Source organism: Rhipicephalus microplus, chromosome 3 (genome assembly GCF_043290135.1).
Source record: "Rhipicephalus microplus isolate Deutch F79 chromosome 3, USDA_Rmic, whole genome shotgun sequence".
Classification (NCBI taxonomy): Eukaryota; Metazoa; Arthropoda; class Arachnida; order Ixodida; family Ixodidae; genus Rhipicephalus; species Rhipicephalus microplus.
The window spans coordinates 21,158,331-21,174,571 of NC_134702.1; the positions used below are offsets into that span (position 1 = coordinate 21,158,331).

The 16,241-nt window shown below is 47.7% G+C and overlaps 1 protein-coding gene across 2 annotated transcripts in view; it reads right to left on the minus strand.

Moving 5' to 3' along the window:
* The window catches only part of LOC119180868 (mediator of RNA polymerase II transcription subunit 15), a 182,809-nt gene that overhangs the window by 147,308 nt on the left and 19,260 nt on the right, over positions 1 to 16,241 (minus strand). Inside the window, exon 1 of one of the 2 annotated variants that reach the window (XM_075889043.1) lies at positions 5,010 to 5,433. The exons of the other annotated variant lie outside the window; for it this stretch is intronic. Within the exon in view, the coding sequence (XP_075745158.1) occupies positions 5,010 to 5,028 (19 nt within the window). The 5' untranslated portion in view covers positions 5,029 to 5,433. Of the gene's footprint in view, positions 1 to 5,009; positions 5,434 to 16,241 lie in introns of those variants that run through there. 2 annotated transcript variants of the gene reach the window in all.

The window sequence follows — 16,241 nt, forward strand, 5'->3', positions numbered from 1 at the left end:
GAAAGAGTCTTTACGTCACTGATTCGATTCCGTTAACCGTTGGCGCCGCTTTGACCACGGACATCATTTTTTATAACTCTTGTATTGGGCGCGACCGTGTACGTACAGTGCCATATAGCTCGGTATCGTATCCAAAATATGCCCATTTACATCTATACTGCACTCCAACTCAAGCCGTAAAGAAGGTGCCCGCAATTTACGAATGACAACGATCACCTAACGACTAACGAAACACAGCGCTCGGGTCCGTTGCGGTGTTACCACGTACGTGGTTAGACGCTGCGGTAGTCAATACAGTAGTTACGCATGCCGACTGCCGATCCGAAGGTTGCGGGATCGAATCCCGGCTGCGGAGGCTGCTTTTCGATAGAGGCGAAAGGCCAGTGTGCTTATAGGTGCACGTTAAAGAAGCCCGAGTGGTCGAAATTTCCGGAGACTATACCACTCATATATAGGTCAAAAATTATAGGCACAACTCACTCAAGACTCCCTCACGAAAGATATCTTGCGCATATGGCTCACTCGAACTCGGCCTCACAAATACTTACCTCAACCGGACTCGCTCGGACTCAAACTCGCCAAAATATTGCTTACAGGACTCATACGTATACGAGCCAATCTGACTGAATGAGCCTGAGCAATTCGACTCATGAGCGGGGTTGCCGACCTGTGTAGCAACTAAAGCGTCCATTATAATCATCACATCGCAGTTCCGGCATGTAAAACCCCAGCAATTATTATTATTATTATTATTATTATTATTATTATTATTATTATTATTATTATTCATACGTAGAAACTGCTATTTCTTACATTTATCGCTTGTTAATTTTAAAAAAAATGAACTGAAGTTCGCCCCGTGAGTTCGAGCACACGTTTAAACGCGCCCTTGCATAGAGCGTGAAGCAAATTTCTTGATATGTGTTATTGAGCTTCTTCTAATTACGTCATCGGCTTTGTTATAGTGGGCAGAACCAGCGCCTCCGCTGGCAGAACTAACCGAGGCCACGCAGCAAGGCACACCTATAGACAAAACACATCGCCAAATATCGAATAGTCATGCTGCCGACCAACGCCTGTTCTCGGCGAGCCTCCTTTCCAATGTACAAATTTGTTTCACCTTCTATGTTGTTCCCACTTATGGATCGGTTACTGTTTATTTCACTCGACAGCCACGCCACTCAATGCTGCTTCGGGGCCTCTGGGGTAATGAATAAATAGATATGGCGGGAAATAATAGGCACCGAAAAATCGCTAAAAAAAGAAGACGTTTCAGTCGCAGTACGCGTGGATCTTGCTCAAGAAGAATACCTTGTGAACAAGACCCCCCCCCCTCCAGTAGCGAGACCGAAACGTATTTCTTCTCTCTCTCTCTCTCTCTCTCTCTATCTCCGTGTGTGTGTGTGTGTGTGTGTGTGTGTGTGTGTGTGTGTGTGTGTGTGTGTGTGTGTGTGTGTGTGTGTGTGTGTGTGTGTGTGTGCGCGCGTGCGTGTGCGCGTGTGTGTGTGTGTGTCGATTGGTCAGACATTTACCGTCAAGAACGTTCTCGAGCTGGCAGATTTCCATCAAATCCTGAATATCAGATACCTACCAGCTAAATTATTTAAATAATTATATACCAGCAAAGAATAAAAAGTCACAGCTTTGCCGCAAAGGCGAAGCAATGAACACGATAGCAACACATTTGAAGGTCACTCGCAAAATGGCAAGCAGATTGAAACGTGCCCCGCATTTCTCACGCACAAATGACGCACGAAACGTACTCACAGGTACAGACGAACGCGAATGAGCGTCTCAGTTGTTACTTCGCTGCGCCTGAAAAGCGCGCCATTTTCGCAAACGGAGACTGCGCAGCGATTGCAGTGACTTTCGCACGCCTGGTAAATACAACATAATCGTTCAAACGAAAGCCCAAGGCCAGCCAAGATGTACGATCCTCCCCACCACGAGATAAGGTCGCGCGAGTGAGCGTCGCCCCCCTCCTCTCCGCGGCGCAAAGTACGCGTGGGAGATGAGAGCGCGCGCCGCCGCGTCGTAACGATGTGGCGATGGTAATGCTGAAAGCACGATAGTTCTACCCGAGATGCCCGTCAGCAGCAGTAAATGGTAGATATAGATAGCTTGTCAGTTGAACGTCGAAGGAGAAGCTCCTTCGCGGCTCAGTGGTTAATGACTCTCACTCACGATTCAGAGGTCCCAAGTTCGATACCGCGCGCGTCGGAGTTTTTTTTTTATTATTTTCTTTTTTGGATGTATATAGATACGTAAACATATACGGTGAGTGACGGCGACGACGGCGGCAACATCCAGACGAGGGTGTTCATATAACTGCTATCGCAATAAACAATACAGTAGAGCAGTCAGACAGCCTTTCGTATCGAGGGAGAGACTAAACACTCCACGACCGAACTGCCAGCTGCTACACAAGAAGTCATCCCCTCACGTGTGACACAGGCCTTGCGATTGAAGAGAAGGGGGAGATCATCCTTACTGCCCCCCCCCCCATCCTGAATCTACCACTGCGAGATCGTGGTGGATTCAGGAAACACACTTATCCGATCCGCCAAATCTTACGACGTCCACAACGAAGAACAAATTATGGTAAACAAACTTTTACCCATCAAACAACTTGCATATTAAACAAATTAGAACATAATGGGACATAACAAATTAGAACATAAAATATAATGGTATGTATCACATGTCTCTAATGTTCTAGTCTGATTCCTTCCTGAGTGATTGTTATTTAAGTATGTTATGTAGTAAGTATGTTACAAGATTTGTATAATCAGTCAGATTCAATGTAACATGATATTTCTGTCAGCTATTCTTTGCTCTGTTGCTTCTTTTGTTCATGAAGGTCTGGATGCCGCGAAAGCTGTTTATTTTATTTTTTTTTTTGGTGTACGAACTGTGTACAAGGGTGTTGGGTCCTCTGTCAGGCTATATGCCTTTAGCCCATACATCCTTTTGTTTCTTGTGTCTTGTACAAGAAAACAATAAAACAAATTTTGAAAATTGAAAAAAAAAGAATTTAAAATTGAACGTCCCAGAACAGAACTGCATTCACAGAACAGACACCCGTTACTTTCACAGCAGCATCTGGCCCTCCAACGTACAAAACTGATCAACCATCTTCATTCGACCATGCAGACATGAATGTCGGGCTCGCACGCAATAAGGGAGACTTGACTGACGGCATCAGTGAAGCCACTTCGATAGCGAGCAACTCTGTGCACCCGCAAATAATGCACACACGATTGAGACATAATGCGCACACGACCGAGCTGCTAACGGGCCCACGATCAAGCTTTGGCTCTGCACTTTTTTTTTTCTTTCCGGAAGTTTAGGGAGAAAGATACTGAATACAATTGAATCCGAATTTCTCAATATGTATGTACCACCTAAAGGTATAGGGCAATGGGCACAATGATAAAAATAGAGCAATGCAAATTGGGCAAAAATCTTTCTCGAGCAGATACAAGGTGGCGCGCTGTATACATGGCGCGCTACGCTGTGGCTGATGCAGAAAATCGCAAGTACATTGTCAAGGAACACAAGACGTCACAACACCAACACAGAACAAACGCGGTCATGTGTTTAAACTGAGAAACGAATGGACATTCTTATGTCGGAGAAAAATAGACAGAAAAACGCTCACGGCGAAGCAAATCGGGGTCAACCAACTGATTGCAATGAAACTACTCAACACTTCGCTATGCAGACGAGAGTATTTCCTCCTCCAGACCGGAAGATAAACAGAGCGCAGGCGCAGAAATTAAGATTGCTTCGATCGGAAACGTATCCGAACCCGCGGGCCTTCCTCTGTAAAAGTTTATCTTGACGTGCCCTCGTGTACCAAATGTCACGGTTTAGCGCCACTTTGATTGATTTGTGGGGTTTAACGTCCCAAAACCACCATTTGATTATGAGAGACGCCGTAGTGGAGGGCTCCGGAAATTTTGACCACCTGGGGTTCTTTAACGTGCACCCAAATCTGAGTACACGGACCTACAACATTTCCGCCTCCATCGGAAATGCAGCCGCCGCAGCCGGGAATCGAACCCGCGACCTGCGGGTCAGCAGCCGAGTACCTTAGCCACTAGACCACCGCGGCGGGGCGTAGCGCCACTTTATACACACCACATGCTCTGGGAGTGCTCTTCGGTAGGTGGCCCTTAAACAGCATCGGTCAGCAAGAGGGGCTTCGATCTGAGGAGTCTCGGACGCACACGCACAACTTGCAGGTTTCCCAGACCACCCACGAATGCGGCGGCACTCACATAGGCCAAACTGTCCCGTCGCGGGAGCAGCCTGATGTGCGCTAAGCCACGGGCCTCCGAACTTTAGCTGATAAGTTAAAAAAAAAAGCACGGTTGATCCCTCCATCATAAGAATCGCTATAACACGAAGTTAAAACGTCGCCTTACAGAAGCAGCTTAACGTTTGCTGTACAGTGATATTGAGCACGGACGCGTAGAAACGAGGCGTTGAAGAAACTAACGTGGATGTCACGGGCACGATGCATTATTGCACTTCACTAACTAACGTGGATGTCACGGGCACGATGCATTATTGCACTTCACTAAGAGCACTGCGAGGGGACAGTGGTAGATAGAAAAAAGTGTGTTTTTAGAAGCCTACGAAAGTGTGTGACCGTAACGCAGTGGACAGTGTGCCCAGCACCTGTTGTCTCCGACAGAGATCGTGGGTTCCACTCCCGGTGACGGAACTTCTTTGATTTCTGATGCAAGTCTATTTTTTTCGGCGTCATTTCCGTGACGGAAATACGTCGCTAAAATCTTGGTGGAACCCAGCATAAAACACTTTCGTGTTAAAAAATCGTTAAGTTCGAACAATGTCAAGGTACAATAAATACCAGATATTGCCACATGGTCATGACGTTGCCGAAGGCAGCAGTTTTGTGGGTTAAAACCAAGCACATCAAAACTGTATGCGGTACAATACCCCGAAGGAACGAATGCGTGCGTGGAAGAGAGCATACTTACATGTCGTGATATAGAACATGTCGACTCCGATCCCAGCGTTGCAGTCCTCCGAGTTCGAGTGGGGAGACGTGAGCCGGCGACGTCAACGGAGGTATCGCTCGGGTTTAGGTCACGGCCAAATGTCGGCGTCCAAACGCCTGCACTCCTCACGTCAACGGACAACTCAACCAACTCGGCGAAACGTCCGCAAGTTCGATCGATGGCGTAGGCAGTTCAGAAGGAATAAACAGGCATCGAACGGGTGACGAGTGCAAACACAAAACCTCTCTCTACGATCTATACTGGCGGTTTTTTTACGCTAAGCAAATCGCTAAAGAAAGTTGCACGCTGACGGCCTACAAGAATAGAAGTCTGACGGATGTTCCGGAAGACGTTGAATTCACGTATAACGCATTTGGATAGTATGGCAATAATAAGAAAAACAAGTAACCTTTAAACACTATTTAAAAACGATAGCTCGGAATCCAACATTCCCAAAATCCACCCCCAGAAATTCATTTATGGTGCGAGACCGTGTAACACAAGTGGTCACGATGTCAACAGCGTAGCTCGGAGCGAGCCAACAACTCCAGTACACATCAACCTTTAGTGTCGCACGCCAACGCGAGTCTCTCACACCAACAGACACAGCACTGCTGTTTCTATCTCAGCGTCCTACACTGCACTTGAAGCAACCGGAAACGCCTCGGTAAAGCTTTACGTGCGGCGATCCTACTTGTCAAGCTCAATAACGCCAGAAACGTTCTGTCGACGCACGGCGCGATAACGTCAGACGCGAAGCGCGTCAGAGACGCCCCCAACAACGAGGAGACGCCGAGTGCATACTGCAGTTTTTCCCCGTGCTCAACAAATGTCCTCGGGAAGAAGAGAACGCCAATCAACAGGGAAGACGGTAGGGTATACGGTTAGCAGCCAGATTCGAAGAGGACGATATCAGTCACGACTTCAGAGCAGGCGAATTCACCGCAGGCGGGGTCCAAGCGGACGAACTTCACAGTAGAACAATCACCTGCTGACGGTCCATAGCGAACGACTATCACTCACTGCACTCGAGGGCCGAGCAGACAAATTCACCGAAGAAAAGGAAAGAACAGTCTGTTCACGGCAGACGCAGTGCAGACGAAGTCAGAGCAGACTAACTCACTGAAAACAGCGTTGACAGCGTCGCAGAAGAAAGACGAGGTCAGAGCAGACGAATCCACTGAAAAGAGCGTCAGAGCAGCGGGTTCACGGCAGACGAAATCGGAGCAGGCTGCGAAAGGCAGACGAATTCACGGGGCAGACAAGATGCGAGCAGACGAATCCACCGAAGACGGGGCCAGCGTTGCAGGCAGTTCACGGAACGTCGTACGACACCCGGTGAACCACGGCAGAACGTTGTGGATCCAGCTCTTCAGTGAAGAAGGTGAAGAGGAAAGCGTCCCGCGGGGAAAACGTCGCTGTACCCGTCATCTTTTCCCGCGCCGACCGACGCAGCTCCTCCATCCGGCGTCAGCATGACACACCGTGCACCATTCGCGGCGCAGGAGACAGCAGCAGCACAGCGGCGTAGGCGAGGGCGAAGCAGAATGCCAAGGGTCATCCTCGTCGCCTGCCGAGTGACAGCGCAAAGAGAGGCAAGGACCACGGCTTACACACAGCCTCTAAAACACCCACGTTGGTTGTGAAGCGCCGTCCTTTCCAACCGAATCATTGTGGTTATTTAACATTTCCCGCTGACAAACACAAGCCATTGTACAGGAAGGAGCGAATCAATATCCCAGCATGTTCCTTGCGTATAAACAAAGCGCCAAGAAGTGACGACTAATGTATTTTGAAAAAAAAAAAATACGACAGACTAAAGAAAAAAAATATTGTACAGGTGTTCTACACTGTTCCTCGTTACCATCATTACTTCTTTGCTCCTCAGTAAGACATTGCAGATCTTAATTCTACTGTGAACAACGTTAGCCTGACTGTGCACTCTTATCAATTCAGTCCTGGTAAAATGCTGGCTACATCTAGGAAACCAGACGAAAAATGTCCAGTTTCCTAGCTATATCTAGCACCTTAAGCGGAACCTGATTAAGAGTGTATAGGTAGGTGTTCTACATTGTTACTCGTTACCATCATCACTTGTTTGCTAGTGTGAACTTTACTATGAACAACGTTAGTCTGCTGCAAAAAAAAAAGTAAAGAAAGGTAAATAGAAATAGGAATGTCGTGCTAAACTTGGCCAAATTAGCAATATGTAAGTTGAAAAGTATTGTCAGAAAATTTAAGTAAGAACATTGGCGAACCGCATCCAACATGCGTTGTGAAATACGGGGGGGGGGGGGTGAAAGCACAGGAGCACAGAAAGGCACTTCCACCTAAGTTGTGGCTTACTTTGTCAACGACACATGTCACAAACTCGTTTTTCTTTAGTATGGAGGCAGCACCGTTAAGGAGATGAAAACAATTTATACCACCACCAAACTGAAAGCCGGGTTGACGAGCATACGCCGATACAGAGGGGGGGGGGGGGGGGCGTGGATTAAAATCAGATGCAGTCTGAAGCCAACAACAAAATGTCCCAACAAAATTAATACCTTGTGAATCGAGAAAGCATAAGGATGCATGTCCTTGAGAGCAAAATAAGCAGGGCGACAATGATGACAAGTAAAAGTGCAAAAATGTAAACGAGGAGAAAACAAACAGAGCCGGATTGGATACAGTGTTTACAAGGAGCGAAAGCAGCTCGCTACCAGAACTGTGAAGAACTAGAGACATTAGAACAAGGTAACTATCAAAGTCCGTAAAAAGATAATGCAATAAGATGAAAACGGCAACGATGCAATGCCCCAGTTGAAGAAACTTCTTTTCGATATACACTTTCCAACTGTTGAAACAAACAGAATTCGAGGGACTTCAAGCCTCTATAAAAAAAGTTGAGATCGTTCAGCGCTTGCTCTAAAATATTGCAACCACAGTAACAACGACAGAAAAAGAGAGGAGCCTGGTGAGAGAGGTCACATGAAAGAACCCCCAGAACTTCGCCACTTCCGGCGATTCTCAACTACCCCAAGGTGGCGAATCTTAGCGGCTTCAAATGCGTGAAATTTTGACAACTTGAACACTATCTCGGTCGTTTCTGCAATGGTGACAAAGATAGAACATGGACAAAGTTTATAAATGCCAGAAGATCTGGAACTTCACCCCTACTGCTATAGACAATTCTTCAGCATTTATAAAAAAACGTGAACGACTTCGCAGAGCTGCCTACTTTATCAGGAACTTTCTGAAAGGTCTGAGAACTGGCTAACCTCCCTGTCCTTCCTCATTTATTCCTCCGCCTCCTAAAAGGTCATAACATAATCAACATGAGCGACTTCAAAATCCAGTCATTCGAAATTGGACAGCCACATCAGGCTTCTTACACTGCGAACATGACTAAACTCCGTGGCATCATAAAATGCTAAATGTTGAGAACTTCGCGATCTCCCAAAAAAACTTGCCAATCCTCACTCACAAAAGAAACTCTGGTTGAAATTGCAGAAGTTTTCCAGCAATGCAAGCAATTCTCGGAAGCTTCCAACGAGCGCAACTTCAGCGTGTCTATCGAATGCAACATCATTCGTACTGATAAGATAACGTGAGTGAGTTCTGATAAGATAACGTGAGTGAGTTGCATACGTGATGAACTAAGAACATCGCACTACCTTTCTACGACATCGGGAATAAAGAACTTCACCTAAAATTCCAGCACATCATAAATAGAGGACATCGTTTTAAGCTACAACAGCATAAAGCCAATATGAAAATTTCACTTAAGTTTCGGAAGAGAACCAATAGATAATTTATACAGACCAATAGAAAACCTTACATCTATTTAGGCCAATAGAGACCTTTGCCCCCACTGAAACAAACAGGGAACTCTACTTCAAGCTAGACTAATAGGAGAACCTCGTCTCCAGTTCGATATACAAAAAACTTTACCTCCAGTTAGGCCAATCTCAAACTGGACCAATAGAGAACCTTACGTCAATTCAGACCAGTACAGAACTTGGCCTCGGATCAGATCAATAGAAAACTTTGCCTCACAAGAGCGACATAAAAACTGCTTCTGAAACCACGGCACAAAAAATCGCTGAAACTGCAAAGCACCAAACGTTTGTACATACAGTTCTCGAAGGCTCGCTGGAAATACCGCAATAATTAGCTTAAAAATTAATCCAGGAAAGCAGAACCCAATCAACTTCCGAACGTCCAGGAACGCAAGCAGCCGCATACCTAATCCGAGGTTCATTAGCTACTGCGAAAGTTCGGCGCAGCCACTGGTCGAGAAAGGAGCGGGAAATGCCAGAGAGAGCTTCGTGCGTCAAGCATCGATCCAGGCCCGGGAAAGCCAGGGAAAGGCTGAGCGGCGACAGGTGATATTGGCATGACAGGAAGACGGAACGAGTCGCATCGGAAACTCTGTTAGAGACGAGAAAATGTTCGACTACCAAGCATGGATCGGAACGTCAATGTCAACAGCGGCCAACGCAAGGAATCAGTCGCAGCGGCCCTTCGGCGATGACGGGAGACATCCCTGGCCACCGCAGGCGCGTCAGACAAGTTCCCTTCGAAAGTGTTCTTCCTACTTCGCCACAGAGCACGAGTTCGCCGAAGAAGTAGCGAATCGATATGACACGCTAGGGGGTCGATCCGACAAGGGTATATGGAAAGGAGATAGGAGGGATGGACTACACAGGAAAGCCGATTCTTCGAAGGGGACTCGAGCAACGAGAGCTCAGAACACGCTCCTTCCCTATCAAAACTGCGGAACATAAGAAGCCCTACACCGAATGAAACTGACGCAGAAAAAGAGCCAGACACCCAGAATGTCGGCAAGGATTATAAAAAAAAACAGAAAAACATTGGCTATTTGTTTTTTGCTGTTTTTTTTTTCTTAGATTCAGCTGAGAAAAAAGCACTTTTTGAACCACAGAGAAGAATGTCTGTACCGTTATTGCTACCAGTGAGTTGTTCCTAAGCATATCAATATAATCTACTGATCGATATTACCTACAAACAGGGCTGGCCGATGTCCCAGTATACACTAAAAGGGGAAAATAGAGTTGAAAATGTCCACGTTATGAGAAGTATACTCACAAGAGGGTTAGTGGTGTAACGAAGATTTAAAAATTGGGGGCATACAACTAAACGAGCTGCAGCGGGACAGGGTGAATTTTAAGATCGCCGGGAGATGCATTCAGTAGAGTGACTTGGTGGGCGAGTCGTTTCATTTTACTGTAATTTGCAGCGCAAGATAAAGAAAAAGACGGAATTTCGCGCTAAAAGCTACCGTAAGAGATGCATTCGTTTTGAAGTGGACATAAGGCAGGCTGATGATGATGATGCCTGAGAGAGACCGACTCGCGTTAAGCTGACGACACACACACACACACACACGCACGCAGGCACACGCACACACACACACACACACACACACACACACACGCACAAAGAAAAAAAAGAATATTGAAGGAAATAACCGACCACAACTCATAAAAGTAGAGATGTTCTCCCTGCCCGAAAACAATACCGCAAGTGGTAAAAGGGTAAAACAAGTTGCTCTCGCAATGACCAACAAAGGAGAAAAATTACTGCAGATAATAAAAAAGAGAGGGAGCCACCTGTATTATTTCCACACGACCCTTTACTCACGCGCCCCTGTGGAAAGAGGAAATTACTCACTATAAGGTAACGCTCAGAGAGTCCCTCGCTCGACGCGCAAGTGTTCACAAATAAAAGCACTGAAAAAACGACTCAACCGCAGAGCACTTACGCAGAAAGTACTACACAACATTGGGAGCCCGCCACAAGAAAACAAGCAATATAATACCGCATACGCAAAGCTCTATTTATTCAATTGTCGCCAATGCGCATGCGTCCTGTCCTATCAAAAAAAAAAAAATAGACGGATTTAGAAAAGGGTACGCAGAAATTGCGTTTGTAGGGCGCGATACGTAATTTCCGTAACTCAACGTGGGCACCCACGAGGATGACGTGTCACGCATGCGAAGCGCCGATAAACGCGGACGCAAACCCCTGCGTGTCCTGTACGGAAACCGCCTAATAGCGTATCGTACCATTCTTACACCGTGATCGTACCCAAGGAACGCCAACCCTGCGTGCGCTATTCTAAAACCGTCGAATAAGAAATAAATAAAGCACTCACGCGAACAAGTAAGGCAACCGAAACATTGTTTAAGCACGGCATCACGAAGACGCGCACATTGCCACATAACCATAGAGTTTCCTATACATACATTAGAGAAAACTCCAGCGCTATATTGTCTGTGGGAGCTGCAACACATGGCGCTTCGGCGAGCACGAGAATTATGGGTACTAGACGGATTGGCCTAGTCTTCGTACTTTGCGTTCCGTCTGGCTTCGCGCGGCTTCAAGCTGCCTTGTCACGAAACGACAATCAGCAAATAAGTGACGCTTCACAGCCTTAATCTTTCTTTAGGCTCACCAATTCAAATACGGCCTCGAAGTTCAAAGCGGTTTGTTCATTTATTCGAAACGAAACCGAAACACAGCAACAGACGAAGCCACAAGTTGGTTCACCACCCGCAAGCACGAAGACTAGGCCAGTCCATGAGCTACCATGTACAGTCGGCAAAATTTTCAACTATCGTGCATGAGCGGCAGTTTTTTTCTGTGTATCTTGTCGTACGAATGAATCAGGTTCGGTTGAATCAAGGACAAGTGTATGCCCACAAAGCGCACGCGGACGAAGCAAGTTTATGCAACTTCGTTCCGTAATATGGCACTGATAAACAAAAAAAAAGTGGCGGCTGCGCACAATAGCTAAAGTTTTGGCCGGCTGTATACTACCCATCATTGCCGTGGTCGCCGGACGATCACAGCGCCAAGATTCCCCTCTAGTTAATTTCAGGAAACTCAACGTGCACAACAACAACGCCGGCCATCGAAAAGAACAGGTAGGCATTCGCGAGGTAAAGCGAAACGGAGATGGAGACGAATGGGAAGGCTTGAAAGCTCGAATCGAATAAGCGCGTACCAGCCTCACAGCGTAGACATGCGAAACAAATGAACGGGCCGAGTGGAAACGACAACGGAAGCGGCGATGTGCGAAGAGAAGGATGTCGTGCCTAGCCGTAATTACAAGCCCGCAGGGAAGGACGGTGCCTCGACAAACCCTGCGGGGCGCGGTGATAGGGAAAAAAAGGATCCGACGGGAAAGGCAACAATAGGGATACCATGCACGTCGAGGAATAGGGACGAACGGACGGCTCACAGCACGGGCTTTTTTTTAAATCTTTTTTAAGCTGCTGGAACAGAGGCTCAGAAACGCATGGAGAGTAAATGATCGAAAAATTACATTACACATTTGGAAGCAAGGAAAACGCCGTAGAAAAACGCACCAATGACGGAACGGCCACATTATAGGAACACTGCGATGTAAGGAAATACACGTTAATTTGTACACCATAAAAAAAAAGACTGCCTTATCGGAAACGGAAGTCCGCTTACATCGTGTGAGAGAGGAACACAAACTACTTCCGAAAATCTGGACTGCTGAAAAAGAAAAAAAGAAAGAGGCGTCGAAGTAGGAGACCTGAAGTTGCGGTGATGAGAATAATTAGGGAGAAGAGCGGGCACCTATCACAGAATCCGCAATAATCGCGAGCCCACACACGCGAGAATCGGGTACAGTAAAGAAGGATGCACGACAGTGATTAAGAAAAGGCAACGGCGGGCTCAACTACTTACCAGCATCAATACCGTAAGTGAGCAACAACTAAATGACCGCGTCCCAAACCGAAGAAAATAATGATAATAAACAAAACGAGAGGGAACTTCGAAACCCGACTGCGTGCAGCACCATTTGGACTTTACCGAACGGAAAATAAAAACACAGAAAAGAATTAAAAAACGCGCTAGAAAAAGCGCGATGCTGAAATGCGAATAGCCAGAGGAGCGTTATCACTAATTATCACCAGAATCGTTAGCAATGTCATAACTGCGGGACTGAGCCGTTAAGGATTTTTTTAAAAAGTTTGAAAAATCTCAAAAGTCCACATCATCTGGACTCTTGCCGAACGCAATATGGAAAGACTGAAAGAAATACTGGTGAAGTAGGTTAAAAGCTTGAGTCCAAGAACTTAACGGCCACACACACGAGCAGGAGCCAAAAATGGCCGCAGCTGAAGAAACGAAACAAGACGAATAAAGTAACAGAGATATAAAAGTAGAGCGTGGTAGCTGGCCGATACGGGACGGAGCAAGTCGGTCTCGTGAATCTCCAGCTCATTCACAACGGGACAAAGCTAGTGAAAGGAAAGGAAGTTGGGAAAAGAAACGTAAGAGAGTGGAAGTGACGCCATTCGAAGAAGAGAATAAAGAAAGGAATAAGGGCAATGCTCCCGATATCTACACCGGACAGACAACACTGAGACGGGTAGACAAAAAAAAAGAAAGGAATAGAATTGCCGAAGGCGCGAAAAAAACATGCACAGGCATACAAAACAAGAAGAAAATCGGGAAAAGGCACGACCACCGGAAATGGGGCCAGTGTTGCGAACTAAGGAAGGGTAAATAAAATGGGGAAAAGTAGGATGTTGTAAGCGAAACAACAGTAAAAAAATGATCAGGGCGGGCAAGGAGTACGAACCCCACGAACAGAAAGCTAGTAAATAATAGGCATAATAAAAGGAGCACCAACTAAAAAAAACGGGATAAAGATAAAGAAGAAGCAGCGGTAAGGCTGCGACGAACGGGCCGCGCGTGGAAGCGATGGCTGTTTTCGCCGGGGCAGAAGAAGAGGAGACGGCCTTGGGTCTTTTCCCCGCCGCAGACACGCAAAATAATCCCAGGATCCCGACCGCGTCGAGGAGAGGAGGAAATACCGGAGGCCAGGCGATGTGGCGGCGGCGGCAGCAGCAGCAGCAGCGGCGCTGGCGAAGAGCGGACCTGGCGTCCCCAAAAACGACGCGAGTTCCCGGGACGGAGAAGGCGGCGGAGCACGTACGCTAGCCCGCCAGCGCGCACTCCCGTCGCCGGGTCGACGCACGCTAGCGCAGCGGGCGGGGAGGGAGCGCCGTGGAGCAGCGAGAGGATTCTCGGGGTTCCCCGAGAGCCATCTCCCCTTGCCCGACCACCTTTCCCCAGCATCCCGTGCGCCCCTCTCGCCGCGAGCGCCCTCTGTCATCCCTTTTCCTCTCCCTGCTCCGCTGTTCTCATTCTCTCTTCTGTCGTGACTATTACTCTTTTGTTTATCATCTGTGAAGGACCTCGCCCTCCAACTCGAGCTTGCTCACGCTTTCCTCGCCCCGGCGCTTTCTTTCCTGCCAACTCTCGCCACCACCACCCTCACTTCCGCCTCTCCTCAGCAACAAACGAAGAACTCTCGCTCCTTCCCTCAGCCACCCGTTTTCCCTTCTCCTTACGGCCATCCACCGCTGCCATAAAACGGGGAATCCAGTTTCCCAGTCGCTCCCTTTCTTCCCCCAATCCCCTTCCGTGGCTGGTCTCTCGCAATTTCCTCCCTCGCCACCCTTCTCGCACACGCAAGCGCGAAAACTAAACCAAGCGCGAGCTATTCCAACAGTCCTCCTTTCCCGCGCGAAACTACGCCCGTAATACACAGCTCTTTCGCCTCTCGCCCTCCTCGCAAACCACTCACGTTCTTGGCTTCGTGACACAACACCTTCCTTCTTCCCATCTCCAACCATTCCCTTTCGCCAATTCTTCGCATTTTCGTCACTGCCTTTTTCCCCAGGCCCGTTCGACCTGCTCAGTATTCCCACACCCGTTTTCTCCCTTCCTCCAACCTCTCCCCCAACCATACCAAAACCGACCGAATCCCTTTCCTCTTCTAAACCAACACGCACTCTCCTGTTCCCTCCGCCACGCGAGATCCGGCTGCGCGTGCGCGAGCCTTTCCCCTTTTTCCCTAGCTTTCGACGACCGTGCCTCGCGATTGGCCGACGTCCAGTGGCGGCGGAACGAAACCATCGGATGACACGATGACGTTGCAAGCGCTGCGATAGCTCCAGCGCCGCGAAGGCGCGGCCAGTTTTTGTCCGAACAAATTTCCTCGTTGTCGTTCGTATGTCCCTTACTCCCCCCCCCCTTCCCTGCCTTCCTTCCTACACCCGCGCCTCTGCTATTTCTTCCTTTATCAGCCCTCCAACGGTCCCGGCCGTTCTTCGCTGCCCGTTTATAAACAAGCATATCGTTTACCAAGTCTTGCTTGCTGTGCAATTTCTTTTTCCCGCTCGGGGGGGGGGGGGGGGAGCGTAATGTCCGCAACTATCTCGCGTATTGCTTGCGCTCGTAAACAAGCCGGACATGCCAGGCAATGTGCGGTGCGTCAAGCGACGACAATGTAATAAAGGCTGGAGCAACGCAAAGTGAAACGCTCGGCACGGCAGCGCTAGGAGTTTTTAATAAAGAAATATAAAAATGGCATGGTCATTTCAAGAACGGCGACGCAAAGTATACCAGCACCCGACAGCTGAACTGGCGTTAAACAACTTGCTTGAACGATTGATGTGCGGGGTTTAACGTCCCAAAACCACCACGTGAATATGAGAGACGCTGTATTTCTCTTCAATGGAGACGCGACAGCCGCTCCCAAGATCGAGCCCACGAGCATTTTTCGGGACGGCAATCAAGCGTCGCATAAACGGTGGGCCTCCGCGACTGCTTCCAAACAAAAATTTTTGCAGGACCTCTTGGTATACTCACCTTGCCGCTATGACAAGGCGCACAAATGTCGGACACCCTCGACTACTTCGCAACAATTATTAAAGCAGAGAGTTTCTCGAAATCTACACAAGAACGGTTATCAGCTGGAGATTTCTTTTTTTCACGTTTAGCCCCCTCGGTGTGCAACTTCTCTGCTGGTCCTTATTCTAAAGCCATATCGCAAACAAAGACGGCTATTCTTTTGCAGGCTACGCGTTCATAAAGTGAAAAAAATGTATATATATATATATATATATATATATATATATATATATATATATATATATATAGATAGAGAGAGGGTGGCTAAGATGCGAGGGGGTTAAGTCGCAAGGACAAGAAAACAGCCGACGACAAATGATTACGAAAGAAAGACGGGGGGGGGGGGGGGCATAAAGATAGAACGGCTAACAAGTAAACACAAAACACCGCGGATTATGACGGAGAGAAAAAAAAGAAGGCGTACAAGCGGACGAAGAAGCCCAAAGCCGCAAATGTCCTCCG